The 15,553-nt window shown below is 38.7% G+C and overlaps 1 protein-coding gene across 1 annotated transcript in view; it reads left to right on the forward strand.

Annotated features, from left to right (window-relative positions):
• Nucleotides 1–13,782, forward strand: part of LOC309500870 (uncharacterized protein) — a 32,902-nt gene extending 19,120 nt beyond the window's left edge. The window contains exons 2-5 of the mRNA XM_082172684.1: nt 3,638–3,892; nt 4,431–5,682; nt 12,675–12,771; nt 13,048–13,782. Coding sequence (XP_082028810.1) covers nt 3,835–3,892; nt 4,431–5,682; nt 12,675–12,744 — 1,380 coding nt within the window. The 5' untranslated portion in view covers nt 3,638–3,834 and the 3' untranslated portion in view covers nt 12,745–12,771; nt 13,048–13,782. The remainder of the gene's footprint in view (nt 1–3,637; nt 3,893–4,430; nt 5,683–12,674; nt 12,772–13,047) is intronic.
• Nucleotides 13,783–15,553: the final 1,771 nt, after the last annotated feature.

Consider the following 15,553-nt stretch of genomic DNA (forward strand, 5'->3'; position numbering starts at 1 on the left):
TGATTGTTATGTGGACCGGCTCTCTTGGTTTCCTAGGTAACCAATTATAACTCTGCCGCTGCTGTAGACTGCTTATAAATACAGGGAACAAATTATAACTAATGCAGTGTGATGAAAGGGTAGTTTGATTTCTAACATTATTCTCTCAACAGACATTTACATAGTCTGGCGTTATAATTTATTTGCTTTTGGTGTACTGTGGAGTGGATAAAACTGTTTTTAATGGAAGGCTAACGTGCACCGTTGACTCCCGCTAGCCTAGCACCGGCGAACTATCCAAAAGTAAGGACTGGATAAAACAACAACTTGCATCACAATAGGTGTAATTGTGATTGTCAAAACATTTGGTAACTAAACAGAATTTGACACAGTTTTCACAATTTCAATTCTTGAGATTTGATTTCAATCTTGATTCAATATTGGCTCTTCGGATAAATATTAGGTAGGCTACAGTAGAGAGCCTACATGTACATTTTTCTCAAGAAAAAATATATCTCACATAATGCTGCAAACATACAGAGAGCCCTATCAGCTGGTATTATTAAAGGTTAAAAATTAACAAATTTATATAATTTGGTTTTCATTATAATAAGAATTATGACACAAGTAAAAATATAATACAAATGTACATATAGTGCACATATTTAACAAAATACTCCTCTCTATAGCTATTTTTTTCTAGTCAACTAACGTGCTGCTCATTAAATGGCATAATTGTTCACCTGCAGCTTTATTGACCTCTTTCCGTGGTTGAAAAACACTGATTGATCGATATTATGTATGAGGCATAAATACCTTTCGGTAAGTTGTACTGTATCTTTAAATAAAAAGTAACAGATGATCGGTTTACTTGAATTGAGGCGCTACAGCGATCAGTCACGTCACATTTACAAGCACCAAAACAGTATTTATTGTCTGAATTTCGTAATAAAATGGACAGAACCTGAGAGCTGAAAAAAAATTCATATCAAAAGTAACCTGCTCTGTCTAGTCTGTCGGTGTCAGTGTCCTCTTTGCTCCGCGATTTTTCTCTGCGTGAGAAAATGGATGTGTGGCGCGAGAGCGTGTGAAAAGTGTAGATTGCGTGAGTCTCACACAGAATGCGTAGAGTTGACAGCCCTGCTTTTAGAAGGGGGATAAATCGGATAAATCGTCGGCAGTGTTCCTCCTTCCGCCATGCTTCTTCTCCATGTGAGGATTCATTACATTAGACTAGAGTGCGCACTGCGCCGCATGCACACAGTGCTTCTACATGTGGGGATTGTTTACATCAGTGTGCGCACGTGTTTCGCGCAGCATATACGCAGTGTTTGTTTAAGCGGTTGATGGAAAATAAGCTATAATGCGCGTTCTATAAATATAAATTCTGATCTATTATTTTTCACGGTATTTTGAAGTGCCCGCGATAACAATATCGTGCTTATTCATTACCGCGATTTATCGCATTACCGAATACCGGCACATATCTAATTGGTTTCCATTACATATCTGTATTGATCCCTAAATGTATTAACAGAAAACAATACACAATTCCCTATTAGAATTTATAAGGTTTTACAGCAGAGAATGAAATGTTTGAGTTTATCAGTTCTATGTGGATTTCAATGTTATGGATCAAGCACATCTTCATTCCCAGGACTAAAGGTGAGAAGTATATTAAAAATAAATGTGGACGTGGTATTTTGGTCGTTAGGAAGTACCTGCCACGTTCCAGCGACGTACCACTATAACGTCGCACCGACGAATACAGGAATCACAAAGTTACGTTGCTGGAACGTTATGTGGCACGTCGCAACGACTAATATGGTCCTTTGATGTTACGTCCTCGCAACGTGCCAGTTTGGTCATAGAGACGTACTCATCGCGACGTATCACTATAACGTCGCCACAACGATTATGGGAATCACAAAGTTACGTCACTGGAACGTTATGTGGTACGTCGCTACGACGAATATGGTCCGGTCCGGTTACATCTTCACAATGTAACTGTGTTAGCTGGGAATGCAGTATGTTAGCATAAAGTTCGCTAGCATTATGCTAATACCTAGTATTACTAGTGTTACTAGTGTTACACTACTAGTGTGTTTATGTGTGTACTCACCTGACATTGTACAGTTATTATCGGAGTGTTTACAATGGTTGTGTAATAGAGAACAGTGGTCACCTATTCTCAACTACCCAGTTACAGTCCTAGCTATCAAGTCACCATTACAGACATAAGTGATTGTTTCACCAGTGTTTGATTAAAATGATTTAAAAATCTAAATGTTATTAAACTGAAATTTTAATAGATATAGAATATTAAACTAATTTTAAATACATAGCAATGCTTTATTAAAGGAAAAGAGACTGCTAAATGCTTTACATTGAGCCTATAATGAGCCACGTGAAACATTAAATCAATACTAATAAATATGAATAGCGTTTTACTCTGGGAACAATAGTGCTTTGTGGTGATCTTTATCTGATCATTTTCAGTTTCTGCGCATATAAAATGTTATTATTTTAATGACTACTTTTAGAAAACCACTTTTATGATCCCAGACTAAGGTTACAATTTAAATTTCTGGATTGTTTTGAAAGAGTAATATAGATTGATGTGTTTATTTCAAAGTGAATTTATTTTTTTCAGATTACATGATTTGTATTTTACAGTTCTTTAAAGTAGGTAATGCAGAATAGGTCTTCATATTTTACTCTCTTAGTGTTCATGTTGTAACTCTGTGTCGGTGTTGCGAGAGGAAACACTCTTGAAAGTATCGAACTCACACTTTGAGGGTTGTTCCCATATTTACACTTTTAAAGTGTTGAAATTAAGTATATTGGTGTTGATTTCCGGATTTCAAATTTACTTTTTAGTGATTAATGTAGTTATTATAAGATCAAACTATATATTTAGATTAATTTGGACATTATGCTGCTGTAATCTGTAGTGGTTGAGGAAGATGAGTGTCATTGTTTTGTGTTATTGATGTTTTATCCATGTCATAGTGTGAGAAATAACAGTATTGTCTTTCACTAGAGCAGTTTTACAGGCTTTTATCATCTATCCTGACTCAAATAATGTGTTTCTAACAGCAAACACTCAGAATAAAGTGAGATGATCTGCTGATGATCCTGAATGGCTTGTTGAATGAGTGTTGATAGTCTGAGGATCATCAATATTAACAGATCTGCTGAAAACACTCTTTATTACATGACAATAGTTCCTGTTTTCACCTCATTTATTATGCTGATGTCTTCAGATCTCCTGTAAATTGACACTTAAAGCTCATTTCATTGGTGTCAGCAGACTGAGGGGATTTGTTGGTTACTATATACATTTATTTATGTGTTGATGATTTTAACTGTTTTTCTTACCATTATTCATATTTGGAAGAATTTAGATTATTTATATTCTTTTATTTCTATATACCTGTATTTTAATGAAGAATCAGAATAATGTTAGGATTAGCAATACAAATAATGAATGAGTTGTTATTTCTCACAGGGTTATTCACTTGAGCTTGTGTTTCTGGTGTCCCACTTTCACATGCGTATGAATGGAAGTCAGTGCAAGGAAAAGTCTAGTGTGAACGGCCATTAATAATAAAACAAACTCAGTAACTGACATATTTTAGACTTTTGGGCAGATCAGTGAAGCTCCTCCCACACCAATTGCATCATCAATGAAGCTCCTCCCACATCAGTCACATGGTCAGTGAAGCTCCTCCCACTGTAATTCTCCAATAAATGCTGTAAATTCCCATCAGCTACAAGTGAAGACGAGCATCAGAGCATCAGGAAGAGCTGAAATCTGCAAAGACTGAGTTTATTAAAGAGGACAGTGAGAACATGAGTGATCCAGAACCCTGCAGAATGAAACACACTGAAGATCCTGCAGAACAAAGAGGTTGGTGTTTATTTTTCCTTCATTCATGATGCTGAAGAACATTCATGTTAGAAACATTCAAGCACTTCATCACTTTTAGATAAACAGTTCAACTATGAAATGGTACAGAATGTTCTGGGTTTTTCATCAACAAATGGTCAGTAAAGGGAGGTTTGAGAAATGTTTATATTGATTGTCAACATCAGATCAAGCTAATACTATTTTAACTGTTTTATTTTACATTTATTTTATATCTGGTTCCCAATTTTGCAACAACATTACCAGAATTTTAGAAGATTCTTCTTACAGTAACGTTGATAACAGCGTTGATGAATCAGCACTGAGTGTGTCAGATAAATTTACCTCATTCATGGAAAATTTCAAGGACAAATAATCAATTTATAAAAAGGCTTCAAATTATCATAATATTTTATAGCAATTGTCAACTTTCTACTATTAGCTATGGGCTCACTTAAATGTCCTTTCACTTTATATTTCTCTCATTGAATTATTTTGATGTACTGAAAATTTAATTTAATACATTTTTCTTTCATGTCAGTCCTGAGTGAAGTGAAGGAGGAGAGTGAAGAACTGAGTGAAGTGGAGGAGGAACATCATGTCAAACCTGGAGAAAAACCTTTGAGTCGCTCAAAGACTAAAAAGACATTTTTAAAGAAAAGAAGAGCCAAGAAATCTACAACCTGCACTCAGTGTGGAAACAGTTTCCCAAGCAAACATAGTCTTGAGCTTCACATGAGGATCCACACCGGAGAGAAGCCGTTCACATGTGATCAGTGTGGAAAGAGTTTTGCTTTTAAAAGTGCCCTGAAGCGACACATGATGATCCACACTGGAGAGAAGCCGTTCTCATGTGATCAATGCGGCAAAACATTTATCTGGGCATCAGAGCTGAAGACACACCTGACAGTTCATACGAAGGAGAAGCCGCATTCATGTTCTGTGTGTGGAAAGAGTTTTTCACTGCGGCAAACTTTACATAGACATCATAAAGTTCATAATGGTGTGAGAGAGTACATGTGCTTTGAGTGTGAGAAGACTTTTACTACAGCAAACTGTTTAAAACGGCACCAGAGGATCCACACTGGAGAAAAACCTTACGAGTGTTCACATTGTGACAAGAGATTCAGTCGACCAGAACATCTGAAAACACATGAGATGATCCACACTGGAGAGAAACCGCACACGTGTGATCAGTGTGGAGAGAGTTTTGCTTTTAAAAGTCACCTGAAGCGACACATGAGGATCCACACCGGAGAGAAGCCGTTTAAGTGTGATAAATGTGGGAAAGATTTCAGTCGATCTTCATCCCTTAAAGAACACATGAGGATCCACACCGGAGAGAAGCCGTTCACATGTGATCAATGCGGGAAAACATTTATCTGTGCATCAGAGCTGAAGAGACACCTGAGAGTTCATACGAAGGAGAAGCCTTATTCATGTTCTGTGTGTGGAAAGAGTTTTTCACTGCGGCAAACTTTACATAGACATGAGAAAGTTCATAATGGTGTGAGAGAGCACATGTGCTTTGAGTGTGAGAAGACTTTTATTACAGCTGCACATTTAAAACAACACCAGATAATTCACACTGGAGAAAAACCTTACGAGTGTTCACACTGTGACAAGAGATTCAGTCGATCAACATCTCTGAAAAAACATGAGATGATCCACAGCAGAGAGAAGCCGCACACGTGTGATCAGTGTGGAAAGAGTTTCTCTTTTAAAACTCACCTGAAGCTACACATGAAGATCCATACAGTGGAGAAACCACATCACCTCAGTCTGAAATCACAGTAAGTAGTTTATTTTCATGTGCTGAGCAACAAAGTCTCTACTGTGTAAGTTAGACACACATCACTCTATAGCCAAATCTCTCCTCTCCACCTATAGCCGGTGTGTGGTGAGCACAGGACATTTTGTTGATTGATTGATATCTATTAACTCGTGTTCGACAGGAATCTGTAATTTGTCAGTTCAGATCAATGCAAAAAACAAATGAGCTCTCTGACAGTAGGTGGCGCTCATGTAAAAGCAGAAATAAAGCACTATACAGGGCTCTAGACTGCAAGTAAATGGTCACATTTTGTGACTTTTTTTCCTGCCGATGAGAGAGAGCTGCCTTTCTGCTGAATACGAGAAACATCACATGGCAAACGAAAGCAGAATGAAATCACACTACTCGTTTGAGCTGCACAGAGCTGTTTATCAGCTCAGAGCAATACTAGACAGTGGTTTACTCGTCGTGGGACGATCTCGATCATGCAACAACGTTACTACGAAGAGCTGGGAGATCCATTGAGAAAGTATTTTAAAGGGATAGTTCACCCAAAAAGGAAAATTAGCCCATGATTTACTCACCCTCAACTCATCCTAGGTGAGTATGACATTCTTCTTTCAGATGAATACAATCGGAGTTATGTTAAAAAAAAAAATGTCCTGGCTCTTCCAATGTTTATAATGCAGTGAATTGCTGTTTCTGTTTTGAAGTCCATAAAAGTGAATTTTTCCATCATAAAAGTGCTCCACACTTCGGGGGGTTAATAATACTCCTAGGATGACTTAAGGGTGAGTAAATCATGTACTAATTTTCATTTTTGAGTGAAATATCCCTTTAATTCAGTATTAATAACATCGCAGCGAGATCTAGTGAGAAAGCATTTGAATTCAACGCAGTATTAACAACACAACACAGAATTCTCTGTTATTAACCATATACTGTAGATCAGATCAAACAGCACTGACTTGGAAGCCAGGAGAAGCATTGTGCCATGAATGAACACGGTTCAAGAAGTTTTAAGTTATATGGCTTTTAAGTCCATAAATCACAAATATTCCCTATGGATTTAATGAAGAAATGCTAACTGTAACCATGGTATTGTGGCAGAAATAGACAAATGTTTTAACATGATTCACTTTAGGGTTTGTACATCCTTTGAGAGTAAAATTCAAGCACTAATCAAGGACATCATGTCCGTCACACTTTTTCCAGCTCTTAATTTTTTTTTTTTCATATTATCCAGTTTTAATGTTATTTTTAATGTGATGACCAAAACCATGATTTGTTCATGCTTCAAAGATTGTCCCCATTTGTAACACTAAACGTTTCAAAGTGTAGGAAGACGTATCCTTGGCAAACCAACATATTTATTTAAAAATTTGAAAAGGCAAGGCAGGCAAGGCAAGTTTATTTATATAGCACATTTCATACACAATGGCAATTCAAAGTGCTTTACATAGAATAAATTAAAATAATAAACAATTAAAACAGTTTAGAAAAATAAAATACAGTACAGTACAAACAGTCGGACGAACAGTGGCACAGTGCTCATTCAGTGAATGCATAGCTAAACAGAAGTGTTTTGAGTCTGGATTTGAATGTGACCACTGGAGCACATCTGATCTCTGGAAGCTGGTTCCAGCATAATAGCTAAAAGCAGACTCGCCGTGCTTAGAGTGAACCCTTGGTATTTATAGCTGATAGGATCCTAATGATCTGAGTGATCTGTTGGGTTTATATTCAGTGAGCATATCTGCAATGTATTGAGGTCCTAGGCCATTGAATGATTTATATACCAGTTATAATACTTTAAAATCAATCCTAAATCTAACTGGGAGCCAGTGTAAAGACCTGAGGACTGGTGTGATATGTTCATATTTTCTGGTTCTGCTCAGAATCCTGGTGGCAGCGTTCTGTATGAGCTGCAACTGTCTTATGGTGCGTTCACACCGGACGCGAATAGCGCGTCAGGCACGAGTGATTTCAATGTTAAGTCAATGCAAAGACGCGTTAATACGGTGGCCGAGAAAGCTGAACGCGCTGCAACTGAAGAAAACACATGCAAATAGAAAAACACCTGCAAATTAAGAAAACATCTTCATCAGTTTCACAACACATGTGCTCTAAATACTCACAACACAACCAAATACAGAAACGCGCTGCAAAAGTTCACAACACAAACAAATCAGAAACGCGCTGCAAATAGGACAGAACACAACGGAAATGTTTCCGGGGAAGCCAATAAGTGACAGACCCGACTGGGACGTGCTTACGGAGCGGTCTACTTTAATTTAATTTATTATTTTATTTTTGTTGCAAAACGTACAGAGATTACACGTTTATGACATACAACTTTGTATACAATATACAAAATGCATTTGTAATATGTTCAATGTCATAAGAATACTAATCAGAAAAGAACAAGCTGAAGACTAAAATAAATTATAGAGAAAAAGAACATGAGGGAAAGATATTAATATATACATCAGTTACATTGTACACATTCATGTTATGTTAAAATAAGTTTCATAAGAAATGTTAGAATGAAGGGTCCAAATCATAGACAGTAGGCTATATAAGAGGTCCAAATATGAGACGGCGCTGCGTTGTCATGGGAACATCCCAGGTGAAAATAATGAGGAAATTACATTGGCTTTCGTTGCTCCCTTCATCAAGTCCGTTCCAAACGGCTACATAATGGCACACAAGTGCCCACGTCAAGGGCTCTGCCGTCTGCCCTTTTAAGGGAGTAACGTTAGGGCATAGGTAATGCTCACGAGCAATAAAAAACCGTTTATATACTGTCTATGTTAGTGTTGTCACGGTACCAAAATTTCAGTATTCGGTACCGATACCAGTGAAAATCCACGGTTCTCGGTACCAATTTCGGTACCAAAGCTTAATTTAGATTAAATGTACATAATTATATTAAAGTGTATATCACAAAGATGGAAACTGTAGTATTAAAAACACTTTACAATAAGATTCCATTTGTTAGATAACATTAGATAAAATGACCTAACAAAAAAAAACAATAGTTATATACTGTCGCAATTATTCTCCTTTAGGGGTTAATTTAAAAATACATTTTTAAAATCAAAAGTTAACATTATTTCTGTTAACATTATTTAATGCACAATGAATGAAGTGAACAAACATGACCAATCAAGTGTTTTGTATTAAATAACATTCACAAACATTAATTAATGTTGTAAAAATATATTGTTCACTCAATGTGTTATGTTAGATAACGCATTAAGTGATGTTAATGAATGGTATCTTATTGTAGCATTACCAAACTATACAGGAGATAAAATGTTTTATTTGACTTGACTATACTTTTATTTAATCCAAAACTGTATTCATATTTAACTTTAAAAGGGCTTTTTAAACCTGCTAAGAGTTATCCAGCCAAGAATAAGACTAGAACTGCTTTTCTGACGGACTGATATTAATGACGGCTTTTTATTTCTCATCTCCATAAATATATCTAGTAGTAAAGCTAATGCAAGGGCTAGAAATCAATTAATAGGCCTATGTCACACTTCCTCGTCGTCATGGAGAGCGCAGTTCGCACAAGCGTTTGTACTCCCGTGGCGTCTGTCGTTGCTATGCATCCATGAACGCACATGGAAAAGCGAGCGCGCCGCTTCTATTATGAGCGCGCTTGCCGCGCGCCATTTGAAATAACGTATCTGCACGCGCAAAAACATCAGCACCACATCAGCAGCAGCACCGCCGATCGCCATCAGCGCCTTTATGAAGAGGACGCAACTGCACGCGCTTCGGGCATGCACGCGCATCAAGTACCGGGTTTGAGAAAACCTGGTACCGTGACGTTTAAAAAAAAATTAGTACCGACTTGGTACCGAAGTACCGGGTCTTTTGACAACACTAGTCTATGTAAAAAACGTCCCAGCCGGGTCCGTCACTTATTGGGTTCCCCGGAAACATTTCCGTTGTGTTCTGTCCTATTTTCAGCGCGTTTCTGTATTTGGTTGTGTTGTGAACTTTTGCAGCGCGTTTCTGTATTTGGTTGTGTTGTGAGTATTTGGAGCACACATGTGTTGTGAAACTGATGAAGATGTTTTCTTAATTTGCAGGTGTTTTTCTATTTGCATGTGTTTTCTTCAGTTGAGCTCTCTCGGCCACCGTACGTTAAGCCTTGGTTATACTTTCGCCTGTCTCCGCAGCGTGAGTCTCCGCAGACTGCGCGCGCACCTCCGCAAACGCACTCGCCGTTGTACTATTCTGTGAAACGATAGGGGGCGACTCGAGTAATTGTCCTCTAAACCATCAGGTATCAGCGGTGAGAAGAAGAAAGCTACACACGTGAAAATGTTTATTTTAGTACACAGCCTTATTTTAGTACAACTCCTGAAACCCCCCGGAGGGTCTGGTGGACCCGAGTACAGCGACGATGTCCCCTACGCAGCTGTTTCTGCTCTCCAGAGCATATACGAGCTGTGACTCTCTCGATTAATGCTAATGCTAATGCTCAATAAACATCTAAAAAAGATGGCCGCCAACGGGTTTCGAAACTTTCGCCTCCGGATCTTGCCTCTGACGCGCGCGACGCGCATAAATTTCGCTTCAATATTTTGTTTTTACGCGCGTCGATTTCGCTCTTGACGCGCGAATGAACACAAAGTGGTCACGCGTATAACTAGATGCGGCAGGCGCGAATTTAGACGCATATTCGCGTTTGGTGTGAACGCAGCATTATGGTGCGTTCACACCGGACGCGAATAGCGAATCAGGCGCGAGTGATTTCAATGTTAAGTCAATGCAAAGACTTCCTGCGGCGCGAATGAGGCGTAGAGCGCGGCAGACGTGAATACGCCTCATTCGCGCGTCAAGTTCGCGCGAATTGAGCGTCTGACGCGTTAAGCGCGAATGTTTTATGTAGTGCTTTTTGTGCATTCTCGCGTTTGACGCGAATTCGCGTCTGCTGCCCGAGTTGAAAAATCTGAACTTCTGCGTCAATTCGCGCCGCGTTAACCAATCAGGAGCCTGCTTGCTGCTGTCACGTGGTGAAGTGACAGTTTATAATGTTATTTTATGTTTGGCCTCAAATTATTTTGTAATATGACTAAAATGCACAACAAAGCAAATCTTTCACATAAAAACTCAATTTCAATATATGAGAGATACTCATTTTGTATTGAATGCTATTTATTCCATATCTATTCTAGATTATATGAAACATTATTATTCTAATGTAAAGACAACGAACAAACACAATTTAGTGTATAAAAAAAAAAAAAAAAAACTTACAGGACAGGTTTCACTTTTGGAGGCTGGCTCCATTTATTGTCAAAACAAAAATAAATGACAGATTAGGTGGGTGCGGGCGAGGGTGAACCTCGCGCCGGGCTGTAGAGCGCGGGCTCGTCAGGCAGCGACCACTCGAGGCCGAGGCCTTATACGGCCTACGCTGTCCTCGTCAGCGTCCTCACCGTTAGGTCCACCAAACCTAGCTCCTGGAGCAAATAGTGAAACTCCTGAAACCCTCCGGGTACAGAGTACAGCGACGATGTCCCCTACGCAGCTGTTTCTGCTCTCCAGAGCATATACGAGCGGTGACTCTCTCGATTAATGCTAATGCTAATGCTCGATAAACATCTAAAAAAGATGGCCGCCAACGGGTTTCGAAACTTTCGCCTCCGGATCTCGCCTCTGACGCGCGTAAATTTCGCTTCAAACTTTTGTTTTTACGCGCGTCGATTTCGCTCTTGACGCGCGAATGAACACAAAGTGGTCACGCGTATAACTAGACGCGGCAGGCGTGAATTTAGATGCATATTCGCGTTTGGTGTGAACGCAGCATTATGGTCTTTTTGGGAAGGCCAGTGAGGAGTCCATTACAATAATCCACCCTGGAAAATTGGAAAATTTAATTAAATTAGCACTATAAACAGTGGAGGGGGGCAGAGGAGCGCTTGATTTATAAGCCGTTTCCACTCCATAATAGTTTTTTTCTAGGGCTGCCACTAACGACTATTTTTGTATCGATTAGTCTATTGACTAATTTAGTAAAAATTTGTATACAAACATAACATGTTCATAGCCTGTTCTGGATGTCAATATATCCAGATGTTCTGGGCTTCTGTTCAGTAGAGCTGGATGAAAATATTAAACAGAGGACTTCAGTAGTGAAACGCCAAATGAAATCAAATTTCTATGAAATCCTTTTTTAAATCAAAAGTAAAGTAGGGCTGCAGCTATCGATTATTTTAGTAATTGAGTATTTTACCAATTATTCCACCTATAAATCGAGTAATCGAACAAAAATGTGGTAGCAAAGATAGATCCAAGTGAAACAACAGCCTTTAAAGGTTGTATCAGCGATTTCAGGCCCAAACATAAATGATCACATTCATCTAATCTTTCCTAACGATCCGCTAGCTGCCCGCCCCATAAGTATGCCGTCTCTGTAGGCAGCCTAGGCTCTGAGATCTGCACACAAAAACAATTGGTTTCATCAACCACTCAAAACCAAAATAAATAGTGTTCCAACCAATCACCGACAGGGGTGGGTGTTGTGAGGTTTTCGCCTGCAGTTGTCATAGGCAGCCGTGCACGAGCGCAAAACCTCACAACACCCACCCCTGTCTGTGATTGGTTGGATTGTCGGACTATTTGTTTTGGTTTTGAGTGGTGGTGAAAGCATTTGTTTTTGTGTGCAGATCTCAGAGCCTAGGCTGCCTACAGAGACGGCATACTTATGGGGCGGGCAGCTAGCGGATCGTTAGGAAAGATAAGATGAATGTGATCATTTATGTTTGGGCCTGAAATCGCTGATACCACCTTTAAAATACAAATATATAATAACAAGCAATAATTGGTTCAAATAAAGTATCAAAGTAATCATTTGGGTTTGAACAACACTGTTAAGTTACATGATCAAGGTCACTATTTTTTTAAACATGTGATTAGCTTTAGAACTTGAAATATTGATTATTCCTCTTGTATTGTCTGTAAGAAATTAAACTTGTTTGTTTTTAGCAGAACTGCCAGAAAGCATCTGGAAGGAGAGGACGGAGAGAACGCCAGTGATCCAGAACCTGCAGAATGAAACATCATGATACTGAAGAACAAAGAGGTTGGTGTTTATTCTTGATTCCTCATTCATTCTTCATGATGAAGAACATGCTCTGCTCACCAGATTTACATTGTTTCATGACCAAACTAGTGATTTATAACACAAATCATCTTCATGACATTAAAATAGATCATAATCGTGCACAGCAGTTGTCGACCAGATTTGATGAGATTAAAATGACTGTTGAACTCATCAGTGATCTTGACTTTGAGCTTCACTTTTCATTTCACATTTGTCTCTCATTTGAAATCTCACTTGATTTAATGTTTCTTTTAGATCTGATGGACATGAACGAGAAAGGAAAAATGTGTGTAAATGTAAATCAAGTCTGAAGATTCACATGAGGATCCACAGCGGAGAGAAACTTTACACATGTGATCAATGCGGGAAGAGTTTCACTCGGGCCTTCGTTCTGAAATCACTTCTGCCTTCTCATTCAGAAGAAGAGCACCAGAAAAATTACACTGGAAAAAAGCTTTCATGTTCAGGAGCTGAAGAAGAGGCCGTAACACTTTCAACAGAGACATGAATCTGATATTAATTTTAACTCATTCATTGTTTTTCAGCGATCAGTCTCATTAGTTTTAATTTTTATTATTTTTTGTACTTCAAGTTATGATTGATTAAACTCATTATAATTTTATCAACAGCTTGTTGTTATTGTCCAATTTTATTTTCTGCTGATTCTTCTTGTTTCAGGAATAATTCCATAAGTTTCAGTTCTGAAAGCCAAGTATTACGTTTGCTTCTGGGGCTTCCCAGCAAACACAGATCGTTCCCCTAACGTTTGGTTCCTGTCTTTTTATTGTTTTGGGAACTAAATAATATTATTCTAGGAATGTTCTTTTTATTTTTTTGCAACAATAATATAATGTTCCCAAAACATTGCAGGATAGTTATTTTTAACAACATAGACATTTTTAATATTAACATAGAAATAGTTACCAAATATAGAACGTTTCCCAATGGTTATTGTTTATATAAATATGTAAACTAACTTTCCAATTAAAACGCTGCAGATGTTTTTTGTATAATGACCTGTACAGAGCTCTGAAACTAGTTTATGCAGCATTTAATAAAATTTAGCAATTAGATTAATCCAAGCGTGAATGTGAAAAGCACAGAAATCATAAATTCTTGGGTTTGTTTATATCTTCATTTACTGCTCCTCTGGGGCTCGTTCTTCGTACATTGCTTATTACATCCGAGATCAAATGACACATCCAAGATGATATCATCGTGCTAATCATGATCTGGCTAAATCGGTTCTTCGAACACACTTGCCGGATATGATTAGTATAGCTGGATTGAGTTATCTGAGATAATTGCGCGTTCATGCGCTGGTTGAAAAGGGGATATGTATCGATAGTAGAAACATTGATCAGCAACGCTGCTATTGGCTGTTCAGCGTGGCCAAAGATCGCGCACAGTTTTTCTCCTCAGCAGAGCAAGATAGTTGAAGTTTATTCGGAATTTTAATGTTTAATCAAAACGCCAGGGAACACCTCAAAGTCTGCAAAAGCCAGGAGAGAGGGCTGGCAAAAAGTAGCAGACAATTTAAATCCATTAGAAGTGGCCATAGATGTTTTTATCACTTATTAGCCTATATATTTGTATTTTAATAATTTTTTTTGGCAATGTTGTGTAATATGGCACATGCAACAATGTCACAGGCCCTGTCCGGTGTGCAACCCTCAGACTTATCAGACACTGAAATCTTCCCTTTAGTTAGCCAAAGTTCATTTCATTTCATTGTGTGCCCTTGTCCTGGCTAGAGCTAGCCTGGAAATCCAGACCTAAATCTAAAAGATGAATGGTCTGGTGTCGATCAATGAAAATCGGCCAGCTCGAGGGGCGGCACCAAGCATGCATTTGAAAATCTCACAGCACGCAATTGGATAACACTACGACCAATCACAACAATAAACCCCATACGCTTAGCTACCAGGGGAGCTAACTGGTAGATTAGACTCTTCCGGTCGGCAAAACAGCAAAAACACCCTACTTGCAAAGGAACGATTCGAGCGCCGTCTTCTGTTCCTCTTTTGGGAAAAAGCCAAGTCTAACTCGTTCATTGTAGCGGCCAAAGCCGTTTCAAACCACTGCTATTTATCCATAGGCATCTTGCAATGTTTACTGATGACTTCGACGTCACAGCGCTGTCGTCATCTGTTTAGCTCGCCTCTGCATTCCGCATAAGCCGCATTCATGTTCTGTGTGTGGAAAGAGTTTTTCACTGCGGCAACATTTACAAAGACATCAGAAAAGACATATTGGTGTGAGAGAGCACATGTGCTTTGAGTGTGAGAAGACTTTTACTAGAGCTGAACAGTTTAAAAGATCACCAGAGGATCCACACTGGAGAAAAACCTTACAAGTGTTCACACTGTGACAAGAGATTCAGTCGCTCAGCACATCTGAAATCACATGAGAGGATCCACACTGGAGAGAAGCCGCACACGTGTGATCAATGTGGAAAGAGTTTTGCTTTTAAAAGTGACCTGAAGCGACACATGAGGATCCACACCGGAGAGAAGCCGTTTAAGTGTGATAAATGTGGGAAAGATTTCAGTCAATCTTCACACCTTAATGTTCACATGAAGATCCACACCGGAGTGAAGCCGTTCTCATGTGATCAATGCGGCAAAACATTTATCTGTGCATCAGAGTTGAAGAAACACCTGAGAGTTCATACGAAGGAGAAATGACCAATATTCACTGTGGATTTAATGTAGTAATGTTAACTGTAACCATGGTATTGTGGCAGAAATAGACAAATGCA

This window comes from Leuciscus leuciscus, assembly GCF_965113295.1.
Source record: "Leuciscus leuciscus genome assembly, chromosome: 1".
NCBI classification, from domain to species: Eukaryota; Metazoa; Chordata; class Actinopteri; order Cypriniformes; family Leuciscidae; genus Leuciscus; species Leuciscus leuciscus.